The sequence below is a fragment of the Meleagris gallopavo genome, chromosome 3, assembly GCF_000146605.3.
Source record: "Meleagris gallopavo isolate NT-WF06-2002-E0010 breed Aviagen turkey brand Nicholas breeding stock chromosome 3, Turkey_5.1, whole genome shotgun sequence".
NCBI lineage: Eukaryota > Metazoa > Chordata > Aves > Galliformes > Phasianidae > Meleagris > Meleagris gallopavo.
Genome location: NC_015013.2, coordinates 55,373,717 through 55,394,599, shown reverse-complemented (window position 1 = coordinate 55,394,599; position 20,883 = coordinate 55,373,717). Strand labels below are relative to the sequence as shown.

At 37.6% G+C, this 20,883-nt stretch overlaps 1 protein-coding gene across 3 annotated transcripts in view; it reads left to right on the top strand.

Annotated features, from left to right (window-relative positions):
- Positions 1–20,883, top strand: part of ATP6V1H (ATPase H+ transporting V1 subunit H) — a 37,125-nt gene continuing 16,242 nt past the window's right edge. The window contains exons 1-10 of one of the 3 annotated variants that reach the window (XM_010708924.3): positions 1–23; positions 1,188–1,314; positions 6,503–6,605; positions 7,245–7,334; positions 9,289–9,402; positions 11,012–11,116; positions 12,007–12,060; positions 14,706–14,803; positions 17,470–17,662; positions 20,096–20,274. In XM_010708924.3, the coding sequence (XP_010707226.1) occupies positions 1,211–1,314; positions 6,503–6,605; positions 7,245–7,334; positions 9,289–9,402; positions 11,012–11,116; positions 12,007–12,060; positions 14,706–14,803; positions 17,470–17,662; positions 20,096–20,274 (1,040 nt within the window). In that variant the 5' untranslated portion in view covers positions 1–23; positions 1,188–1,210. Of the gene's footprint in view, positions 88–301; positions 322–1,187; positions 1,315–6,502; positions 6,606–7,244; positions 7,335–9,288; positions 9,403–11,011; positions 11,117–12,006; positions 12,061–14,705; positions 14,804–17,469; positions 17,663–20,095; positions 20,275–20,883 lie in introns of those variants that run through there. The other 2 variants (XM_010708925.3, XM_019614025.2) reach the window with 2 other exon arrangements.

The window sequence follows — 20,883 nt, the reverse complement described above, 5'->3', positions numbered from 1 at the left end:
GCGCTGCGGCCGGCCTGCCGGGGGTAAGTGGGCGCTGCCCGGGCCGTGCCGCTCACCGGGGTGTGTATGCGTGTGCGTGGCTCCCAGGTGAGGGTTGCCGGGACACGGATTCTTTTGCGGGGCTGTGAGCGCCCCGGTCAGCTCGGGGGGCGGCAGCCCCTTCTTGTTCTGCCCCACGGCCTCCCAGCCCGCCCCATTTCGCTTGAGGCAGCCCCGTCCTTTTGGCGGCACGAGGAGCGGCTCTGGCTGGGCCTTGTGGTGCTGAGGTCGCTGAGGGGGCACAGGGAACGTTGCCGTCTTTATGGGTGTCTGATCACAGAGGTAGTTTCAGAGGGAAATCAGTTTCGTTGCTTTTTTTATTTCGCTCTTGTTAGCGTCTTGTTTTCTTCACTCAGTGATGTAAAGGTGCTGTGCCTGTTAAAGGTGAAGCAGGAGGTGCCAGTTTGCTCTTGATAACTTCTATAACGGGAAATGAAAAGACCCACAAACAGGATGGGTGGGAGGCCTGGTCCGGTTTGGGCTGTAACAGATTCCTGCTCCAGCCGGGCCCTGAGCCTCTGCAAGCACACTTCTTGTTTTGGCATCACAGTCAGCTGGAGATTAAATCATAAGGGAAGGAGAAAGCAGAAGTGGTGAAGGTCACTATCTTAGCCTATGTAAGGTGGTTCTTACTTTATATAGGGTTTGTTTTTTCTGCTAGTGTAGTTTATGTGCTTGTATGCTTTTTTTTTTATTTAACTAGTCTAATAATTGCAAGCAGCTGAACCTAATCGGTCATAAAATACAGTGGGGAGCTGGTGTGTATGGGCATGGGATTGTCAGCCTTATCATCAGTCCTGAATTGTAAGCGGCTTGTGTTGTATGTAGGGCTACTTGAGCTGTGTAGAAAAGATGGTTTCATTTGGTTGTTTGATTTTGGTTGTTTAACAAGGTGGGAAGTAATTTAATAATGATTGTATCCTAACAGCCTTGGTTGTGGCTAGAGTTCAGTGTATGGCATGTAAACCCTTGTTTGATTCAGGGAAGGCGTCATGGTAAGTGCTTTGGTTTCTTAGAAAGTACTGAATATGATTTTAGGAAATTGGGCACTTGAAAACAGATGTTGTTTTGTTGCTTGAAAGCATTGGGCAGATACTCAGCTCACTAATATTTTAACAAAAGGTCTCAAATGTAACTTTTATTTCTAGGTGCATTCTAAATATCAGTTAAGATGGATATCCGAGGTGCCGTAGATGCTGCTGTCCCAACAAATATCATTGCTGCCAAAGCTGCAGAAGTTCGGGCAAACAAAGTAAACTGGCAATCCTACCTCCAGTAAGTAAAGTTTTTTCACAAATCATTGACTGATTTATTACTTATATGGTAGACTTCTTGGGATTTTGGGGTTTGCTGAAACATTACAACGCAGTCTGTCATAGTGCCATTAGAAAAGTTGGAAAACAAGTGGAACAATTGGAAAAAAATCCAGTAAAACAAGCAAGTAAATCAAGGAATGGTTGGAAGCAAATACTTCATTATGAGGAGAGCTGTTTGAAAGTAATAGCAATGGAAATAAGTAACAGCAGTGGAAACTGGCAGAAACAAAAAGGACAAAGGAACAAGGGAGTGGAAACGGATTTGTGTGTGAGGTAGAGGATGAGGTAAAGAAATGGAATTTTGCTTGTTCTCTCATCTTTGTAACCTGAAGGAAAATGCATAATTCTTGTATCCCTGCATTATTATTGACTGATATTCTTGACTGTGAGGAATATTAGTGAAGTGTGACGCGGTATCATCTCTTGAGTGTCCAGGTATGGTAGCAAATTACTTCAGTGTTAGCTACTTTGTAACTCAAGTGGCAGAAATCTTGATGATTCCGGAGTTACAGACCATGCTGCTAGTGCTTTCTGATTATCACTTCATCACTTCAGAGAAAGGCAGGTGTTTTCCCATGTAAAACTGTACATCTGCAAGCTGAGAAATGCTTGTGCAGTAGAAACTGATGAATGACATCTGACTTGAGTGCTGTGCTGGGTAGCCCAGTCTTACTTATTCTGTTTGTAGTGGTTGTGTTGTTTTTCTTCTTCATACGTCTGTATGGTAAACTGGGTTAAGGAACTGATCTATATTGGAAACTTCCTTTTTCTGAGTTATTTTTCAGGTGGATTTGTTCCTGGTTTAGCTCATGGTGTAATATTACAGTGACTGTGCAGGCAAAAAAGCAAGTTTGGTGTTGTAACTTGAGAGTGGCAGTTACCGAGCACTTGCTAACAAATCAAATGGCTTTTGCTGTTACTGTTTATCTGACAGAAAATGTTCTCTGAGAAAGCCTGGCAACTGATTTGTTCTGTGGGCTAATTTGCAGTTACTCAGGATAACAGTGAGAGTACAGTTGTTTGCTGTTGATCCGTTGACTGTGGGATAGCATTTTTCATGGAGTCTCTGGTGGCTCATGTTATTGACATGATAAGATTGAGCTGTTACTTTTGTCATATAGGAGATGGTTCTGTGTTGTATGAAGTTGCATTTTTGAATACATATAGTATTAATTGCTTGGCTGTGTTTAATGTGGTCTACCATTTATAATTTGCCTTCGTTCTTGGGATCCTCTTTTCTGTGATTATGTATAAAGATTGGGTGGTTTTGTTTATTTATCGGCAATTTCCTGTGTAACTTCTTTTGACCAGTAGGTAGAGCTGATGGTTCTTTTTCAGATCCTAAATGTAGAATTTGATTTTGTTTTGCTATGGACTCTACAAAAGAAGAACGTGCTAATTATTTTGTTTCTGATGTACTGGGAGGGTAATGTACCGCATCTGGCTGTCTGGCTAGTGGTTGTATTGTGAGACTGCTCAGTGCTTGATGTCCTCTATAAGTCAATGAGGTTGTGTCTTGTTTATTATTGCTCTTAGATATAAATATAATCTTTGTGCTTTATATTTACTGATAACAGCCTGGCTGGCTGACTAAGGTAGGTCCAGGGAATTAGCATGAGTGACGCTAGAGGGACTAAAGAGCATTGTGAGGATAACTAGTTCTTTGGCTGAGGAGTTTCCTTCTCATTAGTTATTGGAAATGTTATATAAAGTTTTGGAACTTCTAAAGAGGAAACAATTATTTCTGGTTTTGAACACGTCCCTTCTACTTCAGCCAGGTTAGGGCATGACAGCGTCTTTGAGGCTGGCTGATGCTTTAAGGGATATTTTTTGAGAGGTCAGATGTTGCAGCTGTATTGGCTGGTATTTCTAGAATGAAGCTCACTTTGACTGGAATCTGCTGGCTTCTGATGACCTGCTAGAAGCAGGTCAGAGTAGTTTGTTCTGTCCTGTGGAGTAGGAGGAAGCTGGTGTGCTGGTGGTTTTCAAGGACTCTTTTCTTTGTTTGCTTCTGAGCTGCTGTTCTGATGGTCTGTACAGTTAGTGGTTTAAGTGTCCATGTAAATGTATGTTTTTCTTAAGTTAACACATCAACTTAAGCGTGACCTGATTTGTGTTCCATGAGATGTGGACACCATTTATGTAGCTGGAAGTAAAGAACCTCACAAGAAATGTATTTTTGTTTGTTTTTGTTTTCAAAATCTTCAAATCTGGCAGCATCAGTTACATAAAGATGATTTAAAGGCAGCACCACTCACAATAGCAATGGAGTCAGGGTCATGAATGAAGGGATTCTGAAGTTCTTTCCTGCAGTGCAGAAAGTTCCTCAGTGCAGAAGTAATATGAGTTGCTAACAGCTAGGCTGCACTAGCCTGATTTCTTTTTTGGAATCAGTTCAAGCTAAAGATTAACCAGCATATTGTTCATTTCATCTGAAGGTTATAACTGTAAACTAGATGTCAAACTAAACTAATGTAGCTGCTGATTTTTGATGTTTTCTGTGTATACTGTTATCACACACGTGATATGTACAGTCATCATACCTAAATATTATATTTATGTTTGCTGCTGCTGAATTTTCCAAAATTAGGCTGAGGAATTTTTTTTTTTTAATTTTATTTCTGAAACTCAGAAAACCAAGCTGGAAGTAAACACAGATCAGGCATCTTTGGGAGAAAAAATAAACAAGAAACAATTGAAGATGAATTGTTTTGGAAACTAAGTGTGGTTGAGGGCAGTTAGTTCTGTGCCTTTTGATTTTTGAAACTCTGAGGAGGGTAGAAATGTTGATGCTGTAGTCTGATTGAAAATACGGTACGCCACTGTTGTGCCCTGTGTGGTTGTTTTCAGCATTTGCCTCAGGGTAATACTGTCTTTATAGGGTACCTTGTCTTGAAGGAAATGCAGTTTTGCTTGTTAAAGGTAGTAAATGATTTCTTGGAGAAGTGAACTCTTCGGAAATTGCATCTTGCTGCACTGTAGGTTTTCTATGTCGCTATATTATTGTCCAGCAATTGAAGTGAATGCCCTTTTGGTGCGTGTGAAGTAATGTAGATAACCAGATGAGATCGTTCCTTGACTTTGTGGTAGGTAGTTAAGAAAATGAGCCACGCATTTGTAGCGGATGGACAGGAATCCAGCATCATTCAAAGAAAAAAAGGAAGAAAAGCTGCTGGAGAGAATCTGTAATAATTAGGGGGAAGGAAAAAAAAAAAAGGGAATCATAAGTTTGTGAATCATGTTGACCGAGAGCTTTTAAAAGCAGTGGTCTCGCAAATATTGCTTCTCCCTCTTACGTATCGCCATATCTACTTCCCCCCAACCTTGCAGTCTAACGTGAGATGAAAGCAAAAATTTGAAAGCTTTCTTCCTTGAAGTTTGGCAGACCTTTTCTAACAACCTGCCTGTAAACAACAACACTTCTCAGGGTAAGGCTTTTTCAATCATTAAAGCAAAAAATGAAGAATTCACCTTGAGTTATCTCTGAAGTGCTTCCTAAGTGGCAATATTCTTATAAAGAGATTGTTAATCTGGTTACTTTATATTATTATTATCTAGGTGTCCCTAGATTGGCCAGCAATCGTTAGTGGCTGCTAGTTTGTGGTTATGGCCAATATTTATGGTAAAGGGTTGGTCCTTTTTCAACTGCTCCAACTATTTTTAATAGGAGAGAAAAGAAATAACTTAATCTAAAAGGCAGAACACTCATCACTGTAATTATTTTTTTTCCTCTATAATTACTTTAATTTTAGTAGAAACTACTGTGAGTCTTCTATCTAGTAAGTCTTAATTGCCTTTGCTCAGTGTAAATTAGAATATTCCTTAAAAAAGCAACAAGAAATGCAAGAATAGCAGGTGATGTACTGAGTTGCTTATGTTATTTGCTTGAAAATTAAGTAGGTAGAAGTTGTTTTTGTAATGAGGCTATCATCATTAAAGGAAAAATAAAATTGAGAACATGGTGTAGGTCTTATTTATGTTTCTGTAGCGTATAAATTCAGATGAAACAAAAAAAAAAAGTGAAAATTTTCTGTGAGTTTACCAAGATTTTAATGGAACATTTAGTTGAGGAGCATCTGGAAACCAACCTGGAATATGGAAAAGATGAATTAAAAGAATCTGTGCTGTGTGGCTTTGAAAAGTGGAAGAGGCAGCTGAGTCAGTGGAAATGTGAAGAGATGAATCTTGGAAATACTGGAACAAAGCAACGTCTAATACTTAACATACCCTCTGATTTTTATGCAGATGATGGTAACGTGTACAGTTTTCTTCTTTCCTGAATCAGTTCTGTTATTAACTAGTCAAGCTAGTCACCTACTAGTCAATTTAAAAAATAAATAAGTAATAATAAAAAAACTCCAAGACTGTTTGATTTAAAATCAAACTTCTTACCTGAGGAGTACCAGTACGTACAGTTCTGTTTGGTGTGATGGTAAGTCTTGCATTGTAGCAAACAACAAAAGGCACGATACTGTGCTAGCTCTACAGCTGAGTCAACAGTTTACTGCGATAGTATTCAAGGGGTTAGTGCCATCATCAGTGTTAACTTATTTGTCATTATTTGTTTTGATTAAAGAAAAGATCAGACAGATCAGCTAGCCTACGGTAGCCCCACGGCAGTTGTCTATTTCAAGCCCTCTTACTATGTGTTTGGATGAGCTTGAACCCAGATAAACCTTTAAATAGCTGTGAGAAGCTGAAATGTCTTGATTCCTACTGTATTTTTAAATTTTTATAAATTAACTTCTCTCTACTTAAAGTTCTCTTCAATGCTTATGGCAAACTTAAAATAACAATTAACTTCATTTTTCAGCACTTATTTCAGCTTGGGTTACTGTTATTCATATTTTGTATTATAATTTTGGCTTATTGTGTATTTCAGTTCTTTTAACTATTTTCAGTGACCATTGCATTCCTCCTCTGAAAACTTGATTTAGAGAATGCTGTTGAACAGAGACAAATGTGCAGGGAAAGATTTTGAGAGACTGTTCATTGTATGCGATCCTAGTTGCAGAAAGGACCTCTTTATTTTCTGCTGTAGAATGTAGGATTGGTAAAGCAGTACTATTGAGATACCAAGTTGGAAGAAGGATGTTTTGAAATAATCTGCTTATGTGATACTAATGGTTCTGTGTTTTGCTTTTCAGAGGGCAGATGATCTCAGGTGAAGACTGCGAATTTATTCAAAGATTCGAACAGAAAAGAAATCCAGAAGAGAAACAGGAGCTGTTGCAAACCGAAGGCAATCAAGTAACTTCCCTTTCTTTTAATAATACCTTTTTAGGGGAGGTGGATGGAAGGAAACTTTATGACGGTTGGACTTAATGATCTTGCAGGTCGTTTCCGACCTTGTGATTCTGTGATTTTTAAGCAAAGTTGACAGTACAGTTAAGATGTTATGGAAGAAGTATAAAACCTGTATAAAAATTTTTTTTCTAGATGTACACTTAGCATTCATTCAATCACCTGGTATATTATTATTAAATAGGCAGGCAGAAGAGAGGGTGAAAACTGGGAGATGTGCTGAAGACATACAGCTTTCTGGCTTTTTTTTTTCTACCTTAATTTTAGAGTATTCTGTGTGTTTTTTTTTTCTCAAGTTGTAGTGTTTGACAACTATGTAATAGGTAATAATTTGCATAGTGACAGAAACATATATAGTGAATGTCATATGCCACACTAATTACAGTGCAGCAGTTCAGAGTTCTGTGTTCCGTGTGACAGAAAATTTTCTTGTAATGTAATGTCAAATGGTATCTCTATTGCAATTAAGATGTTGGGATGCTCAGTGCCTATGTAAGACTTTATGGGATTTCATTAATTCACAATTTTACGTTATCAAAAGGAATGATGATGATATTACTAATATTAATGTCTCTTATTTTCTAGTGTGCTAAAACATTTATAAACTTGATGACTCATATCTCCAAGGAACAGACTGTTCAGTACATTTTGACTATGGTTGATGATATGCTACAAGTAGGTCAATAACCTGTCTTATTTTTAAGTCTTTAAATGAAAGAATGCTTACTGAAGTCTCCTTCAAGCTTATATAGATCTCATATTCTATGAAACTTGCAGGTTCTGTCTTCAGAAAGAAGTTAAATGTCAAAGCTAAAGTTGCATGGGTGATTTAGTCTTGCATATATGTGTTCATATTTTAAAAATAAATATGCCTATATGTTTATCTGTCAATTCTCAATCCTATTTGTTACAAAACTTGGATACTCAGGAACAATTTGTGACCTCAGTCATTTCCCAGTGTGTAGATAGAATATGACAATGAACATGAAGTTGTTGAAGCTTTTCCCATGAAGGTATCATTTTGGCCAGCCTTTGCAAGAAGACGTAGTTCTTGCAGCTTTGGATTTCAACATATGTTATATACTAGGACAGTATGCCTGAAATTTTGCATAGTTAAAACTGGAGACTTATTTTTTTTGTCTGAGAACATGTTGAAGTTCTTGTGCTTTCCTTCTTTCAATCCTGTCTCCTTCATAGCTGTTGTAAAACTAACTTATTTTTGATAATTTTAGCTGGACTTCACGTAGCATAAGTGTGAATGTTAAGTGATTTATTTGAGTAAACTCATTTTTTCATTAAACTGATCATCATGGAGCTGAGGCTGTTCATTAAGACACTATTCCTGAGACCTTGGGATTTTTCATTCCGTGGTTTGAACAGCAGACAGTAAGATATTTTTGTGTGGCTGTTGATACGCGCTTGATAGAATACTAAGCACTTGAATAACATGTCGTTGTAAGAGTTATGAGTATCAGATAACCAGTGATACCTAGTCCTACCGCAGTAAGTGAGGAAGATGGAAACATGCAGCCCAGTGCAGTAACTTTGCTACGTTCAAGGAAGAGTTGGCTGCAACTCTTGGTAAGATGCCAGTATTTGGATCATGCATACATTCAGGTCATGTTGTGCTGTATGCATGGCACTTCAGTAAGAGGGCTTGCCTAGCTAATTTTTCATCTGTAATGTTGTTACTAGGGTGCTGTATCCATGAAGGAAAAACCTTCAATTAGTGGGGTTTGATAAATTTCTTGGGGTAGTGGAGACTGACATGCTGTACTCATGCAAGTTGCCTTATTATAGTGTTTTGAGCAGGTTTATCTTCCTTGATAGAGACTTTTATACTTGTTTGTAGTAGCTTGACTTCAAAGAGGAAGCATCTCTTTAGAATAACAGCATCTTATCCACAAGATAGAAAGCTTGTGGAAATGCTGAAGAAGAACAGAAATCAAATATTGCATTTTCTGAAAGAATGTTTAAAACAACTAGAAAATATAGCTCCCCTTTCTCCTTTAGATTTTCATGTCTTCTCTGATCTTCTTTAAAGTCATAGGTGCTTTGCACAGCTGTTATTAGACAAAATGCTAGAAGCAGCTGTGCACAATGTCCTGTTTCAGGTGATATCTTGTGGTTTAGCCTAGAAGCTCTCCAGAATAGACTTGTAGTGTTTGTTGTCTTCTTGGTGCTCAGGTTGCCTAATGTGATAACTGAAGCAGCTTTTGTATGGAAGTAAAAACAGTTGGAAAACTTTGTATAAACTTTATTGAAGAGGAGTAGTGTTCCTCTATGAAAATGGCATTGTTTAACTAGTCTTTCACTCTCTTATTCTGGTATATTTTTTTTTTTTACTGATTCAAGTATTGGAGCACTGAGAAACAGGTAGGGTTTCCAAGTTCAATTCTATACTCCCTAAATTTTGAACTTTGTTAGTGCTGAAATAGACTGTATCTGCAAGTAACTATTGAACTGAAAATTTTCCATGGGCTATTACAGTCCAGGATCTGCTCTGGTAATGTATATTGGCTTGTTAATATAATGAAGAGCAAAAATATTTGTCTTATATTGAATGTTTTTGCAGGTCTCTCTCTTCTTTTTTTTTTTTTTTTTTTTCTGACTCTCTTAATTTCTACAGGAAAATCATCAGCGTGTTTGTATCTTCTTTGATTATGCTAAACGTGGTAAAAACACTGCATGGTCCTACTTTCTGCCAATGTTGAATCGACAGGATCTTTTCACTGTTCATATGGTAAGCTTTCAATAAATCTTGTAGCTGGTACAGTAAAATGCTGTTTCTGATTTTCTTTTGGAGATTTTGGTGTCTGAAACTTAATTGGCTGCTTAGACTGCAGAGTTTCCTCTTGCAATCTAATTATGTCATTCTTAGTATAAGCTGCACTTGACTGCTTTTTGGAAGGAAAAGCTGTATTGTTTGTTGATGTTGTCTTTTTCTGGGGGACTAGAGCAGGTTTTCAGTACTCAGAAAAGAAAGGGCTTTAGAGTTAGGAACAGTATGACAACCTTTGTGACAACTGTCAGTTAATGGTTGCTGTGCTGTATGAATGTTAGAATTTAAGTTCTAATCCAGTGGTGGGAATATCTTTATCTCACTGCAAGTTATAATGATGTGCTTGAAGTCTGCTTACAATGGTTTGTAAACGTACTGGTGAAGAAACAGTGGTTTTGCTGTTGTGGTGGGTTTACCCTGGCTGGCAGGAAGACCCCTATGCAATTACTTGTCCACTCTTACCCAGTGAGATGGGGAGGTATCAGAGGGGTGAAAGTGAGAAAAATGGTAATTTGCCATTTTGCATACTGAACGGCAGTTCAGTAGATGAAGGGGAGAGGTAGGAGGGGAGACAAAACAACAATGAAAGAACACAAAACTATGAATTTTGGATACAAGGGTCTCAGAAGCATGGTGAACTGGAGGTCTAGTATCTCATGTTTCAGAACAGAAGGGTTTTTCATGTTACTTGACTGTGTTCAGAAGTGGATTTGACATGTTTCAGGACAGAGATCGTTGTGCTCTCATTTGTACTCCCTCCAGCAAGGAGCAGTGGTGTTGTATATATCTGTATACAGTACAGTGAAAAGGTGCATGAAATGGTCTTTTCACTGCATCATGGAGCTGCATTCAGATAAACTGACCCTTGCCTCAGTAACTTCTTATTTAGACTGCTTCTTAATATATAAATATTCCATGATCACTGTGATCTTTGAAATAGGCTCAAATATTTCTGCAGTGTAGAGTTAGTTTGAAATTATTTGGAAAGGCTAATATAGGAGTGCAGTCTTCTGGTTTGTTGCATGTGTTCTTGCACCACAGATTTCATGAAAACACTGAGCTTGGCAACATTTTTGCCTCAAGTTCATTATTAATTTTCATGTTTCCTTTTGGTCTTCTTTTTCTGGGCTGGAAGTTTCTTCCATCTTGAAAATGACTTGCTTCAGCTTAAGGGGAAAAAAAGCCAGCTTGAATAGCTTGCAGCCATTAAGTAATTATGGCATGTGCCAGTGCAGAAATAAGAACACTCATGTATGTTTTAGACCATTGTGTCATAGGGCTGATGGATTTCTGACTGTAGTAGTATCCTACAACATTAGCCTGTTGATGAACCCATTTTTTGTAGCTTTTTGTGAGTTTTATCAGCTACAGCTATCTGATAACATTCTGAAAATATACACTTACTATGAAGCAGATACAAAATAAAGTTACTTGGAATAGAGATCCTCTTACATAGGAAACAGATTTCTTTAGGGGGTTATCTTTTGTTTAAACTTGATTTCCAGTTGTCCTCTAACACTAAATCCGGAAACTGTTGTCTGGAAATATTTTTTATTGTATTCTCTTTCAGGCAGCAAGAATTATTGCCAAACTGGCTGCTTGGGGGAGAGAACTTATGGAAGGCAGTGACTTGAATTACTATTTTAACTGGATTAAAACTCAGCTCAGTTCACAGGTAAAAACCTACTTCTGCTTAAATGTTAGAATGACTTTGGAAACACCAGTTCTTGAAACCTCAACTTAAGATTTTGAATTAAAAATAAACTTTCATGGTTTTTATTGGTTAATGTTCATTCTCTTCTGGACACTAAGAAGAAAGCATGAGATTTTTCTGTTTGTCTGTTTATGTTGTTTTGCTTCTCATAGCTTGTTACTAGGATGAATAATCCCATGGCAGGAGAAAGTGAACATGGAAACCTTTTTCCAGTTTACTATACTGAGTATTTTTAAATTAAAAAAAAAAATTTTCCACTTGAAGCTAAATAAATTTTGACTTGTTTGGACAGTATTTGTATGGCCTTAGCTTAATATGAACTGCTTACCGCTGGCTTGTCCTTCAGATATGAATTTTTCTCTTTTGAATTCATTTTTGGAGATTTACCTGGTTCTTCACTGTATCAAAGCCTAGCGATTTGTCATTCTCTAAGGTAGTTTTGTAACAGAAGTGGAGTACAGAGAATAGAAAAACATAAATATATTTTTAAGTGTATTTTTCAAATTGTAGGTTTATTAAGAGTTCTATTTTTTTTTTTTATCTAGAAGAAAAAATCTTCCAGGTAAAGTTGAAATTTTGCTAGAAAGATTCAAGGAAACAGTGTTTAAACCCTAGAATGAAGATGGAACAGTATTCTGTAAATCTATACTTAAACTAAAAAAACAAGTCATGATGGGGTGTTTGTAAAATAACTGCATTATACTATTGTAATATATAGAACGGAAAAATTATCTAATGGTCTTAGCTTTTTATAACTAGAGGGATGGGAGAATCAAAACAGTGTTGGGACCAACCCTTTTGTAAGGATGAAGGATAGCTCTTATTTTCAACTTCTGTATTTTTTTTGCTAGAAGCTACGTGGTACAGGGGGTTCTGTGGAAGCAGGAGCAGTCTCCACAAGTGATGTGAGTATTTCTTAAAGATTTGTTAATTTGGTATTTTAGGCGAACGATATCCGCTCCTCAGATTAAGGTGCAGAAGTTCTGGAGTCAACAACGGAAAATGGAATTGGAACTGTATTACAGAGTGCCAGGTGATGGCGCCAAGGAATAAAATTATTTTGGAAAACATTGTTTTCACAGAAAATACTGGCACTGGAAGTGTATATTTTACAAGTTGGATTGGGTTGTTAAAAACAGCGGATGTATCTAACCTCACTTAGAACTTGAAGAAGAGATGGGCAATTAATTTCACATTTGCACAACGTTGTTTAGCAATGAACTGTCTCACTAGAAGAAGACAAAGTATGAAGCTTATGACTCTTATAATGTGCAGAACTTGAAAAGGCATATCGGATATTATAGCAAACATTGTCCCTCAAATCTCTGTAGCATGAAATTACAAAGAGTGCTTTTGAAGCTATAATGCTGTTCATATTTGAATAGCCTGAATTCAGGAGAGAGTAGATTATCATTTTCTCATCAGTATTCATTTATACTGAATTGCACGTAGCTATAATGAGTGTTGGGCTTAGAGATAAACTTTGGCAATATAGCAAATGCAAAAGATTGTAACACTTGATTTTTGACTTAGTTGTGACACAGTTTGTTGTGGCTCTTGAATGTGAAGTAGAATTCAATGTGGTATTTTTATTTTTTTTTTCCCTTCTTGCAGCCTGAAAGTCTTCATTGTCTTTCAGAAGACTTAAATATGAACCTGGAATTTGTTTCTTTTAGAAAAATACTTACAGCTTTGAAGTGTTAGCCTCCTATAGAGAAAAGCCTTTTCAATTACCACCTGGCCAGAATTTTAAAATAGTAAAGATGAAAGACTGCTATATATCACCATGGGTGGGGGGGAAATTACAGCCTGAGCATGGAAGTTGAAGTATGTCAGTGTTTGTGTGTAGCTCCATGTTCCATACTGCTAGGCTGTGTTAGTTTCTGTCATGTGACTGTATGACACTAATAGCTCTATTGCATGCCATACCATTCACTATAGAAATGTAAGCTATTCCCTTGGCTAGGAATCTATATTGGTTGTGCTCTGGCACTGAATAGATGTACCACTGTGAGGTCTCAAAGCAGCAGAACTCTAGGTTAATTAAGTTGGACAAATTTGCTGTTGACTTCATTACAGTGTTTCTATTTCAGATATAGCTTGTGCAAGATTTTCAAGCAGGTTCAAGTTTATTTCTAAGTAAATTAGGGATGCTATTGTAACATTTCAGATAGGGAATGCTGTCTGGGATTTATTGTGAAATTTCAATTACAACAGTGTTGGAAGAGAATGCTTTTATGATAATCACCTTAAAAAGTTTGGTAATACATAGGTTGCTAATGCAAACAAATTAATAGATTATTTCAGGGGGACAGAGTATTTGTGTGTTTATAGTTGCTTTATTTACATGAGCGAATGCCTACTGATCCAGTGAAATAAATGTTTTTTTTTTAAATCTAGATATCCAGACTCATTTTTTATACAAAGATTTTGATAGGGATGAACTCATTCTGTGATGCTCATCAGATGTCAAGTTCTCTTTATTGTTTCTTTTCTTTTCATGTGGGGTTGCCTAATTTTTTTTTCTCCAGTAAACATTGGAAAGGTTTGACCTTCTGTTGTTTAACAGATCCACCATGAGGCTTTGAAGACACTTAGTAAAGAAGGGAGTTTATAGGAAAAAATACTTTATTTGTAGCATGTCTGAGTATTAGATAATACCAGAAACTGAGAACAGAGATAATAAAATGCCAATTCTGTACGTTGGGAGCTGCCTTTACGTTGACCAAAACCCATTTCTGAACTTCAGTTGATCTTATATTAATGCACAAAAAATGCATGCTTTTAATGATGAAAATCTGTTTAAACATTTGGTCTGTGATACTTTGTGTAGGAACCTTGTTGAAAGTAGAGTTCAGTGTTGCATCTCTCAACCTTTTCCTGATGGGAGAGTGTTAGTCTTGTTCTTCTTTCCTTAGCGCAGTATAATATGCTAAGATTTTAACGAATAGAGAAAAAATTAAAATGTAAGGCTGAAGTTTGATGATGATTTTGCATGCTCATCTTCCTGATGGTATTTTTCTGTATCAATATACATCACATTATGATGAACGTGGTTAGGAACTGAATGTGGGAAGAAACCAATCTGGATTCCCTTGACTACAAAGACCTCCAGCAGACAACCAGACTTGATTAAAAAGTTTGTTGTGTTTTCCACAGTTTACTCAATAGTGTAGCAATTGAGTCTGCGGGTCAAATGTCTTTGGCACTATAGTCAAACACAACATTGCCTACATACGTGCTAAAAGAACGCATGTTCAGATAGGCTATTACAATCTCTTTCTGTAATGATAAAATGGTATTGCTTGCATAACGCTTTTTTCCTGCTCAAAAGTCTTTTCTGTTTGTATTTTGCTTCTCAACTTTTGTTTTCATTTTATTTTATTTTTAAATAGAAGCTTGTAAAATATTGTAAGAGTGAGTCGTCTTAACTTTGAAATGTTGCTGAGGAAAAGTGCATTGATGTATGCTAGCAGAGCCTACTTTGGAAAACTAAGCTTTAACACTTAGCCTCTCCTGTAAGAAGTGATGTGCTCTTCTTTTCCCTTAGAGTTCCCAGTACGTACAGTGTGTTGCTGGATGCCTGCAGCTGATGCTTAGAGTTAACGAATATCGCTTTGCCTGGGTAGAAGCAGATGGGGTAAACTGGTAAGCATATTTTTCACTTAATATGGATATACTTGACCTTATGATAGTATATTCTCCAATGACCTGTTTTGGAATGGAACTCTCATACAAAAGACAGCTCCTCTGCTTGAGTACAAAATTTATTTGAAAATGAACATTCATTTTTCTGTTTGACAGTAATGAAACTTGCAGATATAGGTACCAGTGTGAGTCCTTGATGCTATTTTACTTTTCATGAAGAACTGTTCAGATCAGTATCTAAAGCAGATTATAGCTGTTTGTCTTCAACTTTAGTTCTTTGTTTTTTACTTGATAGAACAAGGACTGAAGAAGTGAATTTCTGCTCATTTTTGCTGTTCATTTTGGAGTCATTTGATCTCAAAATATTAATGAAAGGAGAAAATAATTAACATGGCCTCAGCTAGACCCTTTAATACAAATTCTCTTCGTAAATATCTGCGTGAGGCTAAGATGTCACTCATCTTTTAAAGCTGTCTACACAACTTTTATACCATGTGTATGTCTGTTGGAGATAGTGGCTGTACAATTTATGTTTTAAGAAAAAATAACTTTGTACTCTGAATTAGAGAATATTCAAAGTAGCAGGTGAAATGAGGAATATTTCAAGGGTTCTGCACCTGAGATGGAATAATGTCAGACACAGGCATGGGCTAGGAAGCAAGTGGCTGGAGAGCAGCTCAGCACAGAAGGTCCTGGAGGTGCTGGCTGACAGCAGCTCAGCATGAACTAGCAGTGTTCCCAGGCAGATAGGAGGGCAAACTGCATTTTGGGATTCAGTAAAGCTCAACGAGCTGGTCAAAAGAGGTGATTTTCCCATTGTGTTTAGTGCTGGTACATCCTCACCTTAAATATTGTTTGTAGTTCTTTGTTCCACAGTATAGTCAGAATGTTAATGTTCGTGAAAGCATCCAGAGGAAGGCACCAAAGCTGGTAACAGGGCTGGAGGGTGTATTCTGTGAGAGGAGAGGCTGAGGAAATTGTGTTGTTCAGGCTGTAGAGGAGGAGGCTAAGAGGTGACCTCACTGCTCTCTGCAGTTTTCAGAGGAGGGGAAGCAGAGGGAGGTGCCAGGCTCTGCTCCTGGGAACCAGTGTCAGCATGGGAATGGCACAAAGCTGCATCAGGGGGAATCAGACTGGGCATTAAGAAATGTTTCTGTGCTATGAGGGTGGTAAAACATGGGAACAGTCTTCCTAGAGGGTGCTTGATGCCCCATGTCTGTCAGAGTTCCAGAGGCATTTGGACAATGCCCTTAATGATGTGCTTTAACTTTTGATTAACCTTCAAAGTCAGACAGCTGAACTAGATGGCTTTGTAGCTACTTTGCAACTGAGCTATTCTAAAATGAAAGTTCAAAGGATGCTCGTGTGTGTCAAGATAGCTCCATTGGAACAAACTTTTTCTCTAAGGAAACTGGTACAGTAATAAACTGTTTAAGTGTTACAATAAGTCTGTATTTCAACAAATTTGAATTTGTCTCAATTTTGATGACAGCTTCTGCATATACACTTTTTAACTTGATTAGCCTTTATTTGGAATTGGCTTGTATCCCAGTTTTAACTGGGAGAGAGTTAAAATTATTCCTACTATTTGACATAGTTCATTGCTTTGGACTGGGGGAGGGGAGTAATGCTGATAACATAGATATTTTAGCTTTTGCCAAGCAATACTTGCACTAAGTCAGATTTTCCTGCCTCTCATGCTGCCCTGCCAGTGAGGAGCTGGGAGGGATCAGAATGAGCCAGTTGAGCCAAACTGCCCAAAGGGATATATCCGAGACCAAAAGGCATCATGCTGAAGAGTAAAACTGAGAGGGTTGGCTGGGGGAGCTGCTGATCTGATGCTTGGGGACTGACATCAATCAGAGGATTTTGAGCAATCTCATTGTACACTGCTTGCTTTTTATGTACCTTTATCTATTTATCTATTATAATTATTTTCCCTTCACTTTCTGTACTACTAAATTGTCTTTCTGTCAGCCTGTGAGTTTTACCTTTACACTTAATCCTGTTCCCCCATCCCACTGGGCAGGAGTGAGTGAATGACTGCCTGCTGGGTTAAACCACAACAACTTGTAAACTGCTTGTTTTAAAAGCTCAGCTGAACAAAATTTCTGCAGAACTTCTTTTTCTTGTAAGCCTTGTGATACTTTTTATTCTCCAGTTGTACTCTGTATGTGTATCCCATCTCATATTTCCTATACCTGTAAAATATCTCCTGAAATCTCACATATAGTCACTAGTTAACTTAAGCTCATTTCAGATGCTCGCATGGATAAATACAGTTATGAGAACAAATTGAATCTGCCTTTATATTCCTCTTTCTTAACTCTGGAAAAAGCAGCTCTGTTTCTGCTAGAATCACAAATGATGCTCTAAACTTGCTACTGGTGAAAGAATTGCAGTGAACTTAAGATAAATGCAGTTCCACAGTGGTTCACATTGGAAAAGCTTCTTTATGGCAGAGGAAGAAATAATTATATTTTCAAAAGAGCGGTTTCTGAGCAATCTGCTTTTACAATGTTAAATACTGGTGCAAGATGCTGTGAAGTGTTGTATAGTCAGCTCTTTTCAAAAAGTTCCTGTAAAACGTTACATGTCTCTGGGTATAAAAGCTCAATGTATGTAATCGTTATTTAAAGATCAAATATATGCTGTTAATTTTTCAGTATCATGGGCGTCTTGAGCAACAAATGTGGCTTCCAGCTTCAGTATCAGATGATTTTCTGTGTGTGGCTGCTGGCATTTAGCCCTCAAATGTGTGAATATCTACGTCGGTATAATATTGTTCCGGTGCTGTCAGATATTCTTCAGGAATCAGTCAAAGAGAAAGTAACTAGAATCATCCTTGCAGCATTTCGGGTGAGTGTCAGATTGCAGTTGCACTGTACTCATCTCTCAGTTGATTAGATCTCAGATGCTTCTGATGCGCAGCTGTTTTTTGTTAGGTGTCTTGGACTGACTGCTTAATTATCCCTCTTTTTGTGTGAGTTGAGCTTTGCTTCAGGTAGTAGATCTGCTATTAGAGGTAATGGATGTTTACTATTTAGTGTCATTCTAAAATAAAGTTGACAAAAATTCTGCTAGTGTAGGCATTAGTGGCATCCTCTTTTAATGCAGCCCAGAACTCAGTTGGCCTTCTGGGCTGAAAGTGCACACTGCTGGCTCATGTCCAGCTTCTTGTCCACCAGGACCCCCAAGTTCTTCTTTGTGGGGCTGCTCTCAGGAGGTTCTTCTCCTAGTCTGTATAAATACCTGGGATTGCCCCGACCCAAGTGCAGCACCCTGCACTTGGCCTTCTTGAACCTCATTAGGTTTTCATGGGCCCACTTCTCCAGCCAGTCCAGGTCTCTCTGGATAGCTTCCCTTCCCTCCAGTGTATTGACTGCACTGCTTAGCTTGGTGTGGTCTGCAAACTTGCTGAGGGCGTACTCTATTCTATTGTTTGTGTCACTGATAAAGATGGTGAAGAGAACTAGTCCCAAGACTGACCTTGGGGGACACCACCTGTGACCAGCCTCCACCGAGACAGAACCAATGATCACAAGCCTTTGGTTATGACCAGTTGACTAGTTGTTAATCCATCAAACAGTCTGTCTTTCAGATCCATACCTTCTCCAATTTAGAGAGAAGGTTGTAGTGAGGGACCATGTCAAAGGTAGATGACATCCGTTGCCCTTCCCCTGTCCACTGGCACTATCGCTCCATCATAGAAGGCCACCAGATTAGTCAGGCAAGATCTGCCCTTGGTGAAGCCATGCTGTCTGTCTCTGATCACCTCTTCATCGCATATGTGAAATGTGCTTTAATACATATGAGGGAGGATCTGCTCCTTGATCTTCCCAGGTGCAGAGATGATGCTCACTGGCCTGTAGTTCCCTGGGTCATCCTTTGTCCCTCACTGCTTAGTTACTCCAAATTAACTTAGATTTCACTATGAAAAGCTTGTAAACCTCTCTTTGGTATGACTTAAGTCATAGTATTTTGAGTAGCTTTCTATGTATGTCTGTCTCATAAATAACTAGGAGGTTTTTTTGGGACACTTTTTCCTACCTGTTCCTTGAACTTCTTAAGATTTGTGATCTTTTGAGATCTGTTATTTGTTCTTTTGTCAGCACTTATAACTCTAAGTAGGCAATTCAGCATTTTTTTTCTGTAAATTATCTTCACTTACTGAAATAGAAATGTGGTTTTTTTCCCACATTAATGGCTGAGTAGAATTCACTTTAAAAGCTGTAATTGGACTTATTTTAAATTGGATGTTAAAAAATTCCTTTTGCAGTGTTCTATCTTATTTAGTAATAATGTAAGTGTAGAGGTTCTGTGACATGAACAGGAGTGCAGTCCAATTCCTTCTGTGTGATTGCGTGACTTATTTCAGGTTGATATTAAACTTATTTATACGAATGTTTGTCCTTTTCATAAGGGCTTATTTTTTTTCTATGGACTTCATATAGTTGTACCAGAAACTAGCCACTGTAGGTTGCTAACAGTAATCTGAAGCTGGTTGGCTAGAAATGTCATGAATAAATAACATTAGAACTTGACTATTACATTCTGCGGTTGTAATTCCAGCAATAAGCTTATCTTTGTATAAAACTAGCTAGTTGGAATGTTCCCAAATTCAAAAGAAGCTATCTAATCTAGATACTAGCTCTTGAGTTAGATGGCTACAGTTTTTTGATGGCTTTCTTGCTTTATACTGTTGCTATATGGAAAGCTAAAATGATAATCCCAGATGAAGGCAGTTGTTTATGGCAGAGGCTCCAGGATTTGGGATATTTTGTTGTGTCCTTTTCCTTTTTCTTTGAATAGTCTTCTACTCAGTCCTATTTGACATAGGAAATGATCAAAGCAGGTAAATTAATGCTCCTCTACGTTTAAGGTAGCATGCCATCTAGGAGAACAGGGGTCAAAGTGACCCAAGATTGAATGCAGTGCTGTTTGTGCTGTTCAGCATGCATGTTTGCATTACTTTTACCTTGCAAGCAAGAGCCCTGAATTTATTTTTATTTATTTATTCATTTACATTCCTCTTGATTTGCAATAGTAACAAATATGAAAACTCCTACATAGCATGGTTGGTCTTAGGCAGCTTGCACTGCTAAATATAGATGTAGAGCAGCTATTATTTGGTAGTTGTACTTCTTTGGAGACAGTATTTCAGAAAGTGCTCAATTCTGCCTAATGGTCACTTATTAAAATATGCCAATAAGAATTTCTTAGTGATATTAGTCTTCCAAAATTGTCTATTCTTAAAAACAAGAAATAAAAATCAACATTTTATTTCTCTAGAACTTGCTGGAGAAATCTACTGAGAGAGAAACTCGCCAAGAGTATGCTCTTGCCATGATTCAGTGTAAAGTTTTAAAGCAGCTGGAGAACTTGGATCAACAGAAATATGATGATGAAGACATAAGTGAAGATATCAAGTTTCTACTGGACAAGCTTGGGGAGAGTGTGCAGGATCTCAGGTATGTTTTTAAGTATGAAGATTTTTCAAAAGCAAAATCCAACAAGTGTTGGTTAAAAACCTTTATTTTCTTTTTTTAAAGCTGTATAGTTACATATGGTAATTACAACTCTTAAATGATGGCTGATAAGGTATGTACAGAGATTCTGGTTATGTAAGTGTCCTATTCAAGTAGGTATTTATTGGCTGAACAAAATCTTCACTTCTAGATATGTAATCTTCATAACTGGTAAACCTTGCAGAAATAGCTCCATGAGGAGTTTATAGGAGTTCCCAGTTTATGCTAAAGACTGCTTAATTAGCATATGTTTTGCTATCCACATTAACTCAAGATTTTGATAATGCTGACATAGTTCTTGTTCCTTTGCATAAATTGAATTGTACCGTAGTTTGTGTCAAAGGTTTTATTGTATGAAAGGCAAAGATGGGGATCCTTGATTGGAGAAGTTAAATGTAGAATTGCAAAATATGAGAATTCCCTAAAGCTAGAGAATTCCCAAAAAGCATAGGGTTGTGTGAGATTTTTTTTTCTCCTCTCCAGGAATCCTGCTTTGAGATGGGTGGATGGGTATGTTTGAAGACAATTTTTTTTCTCACATTTCATGCCTTT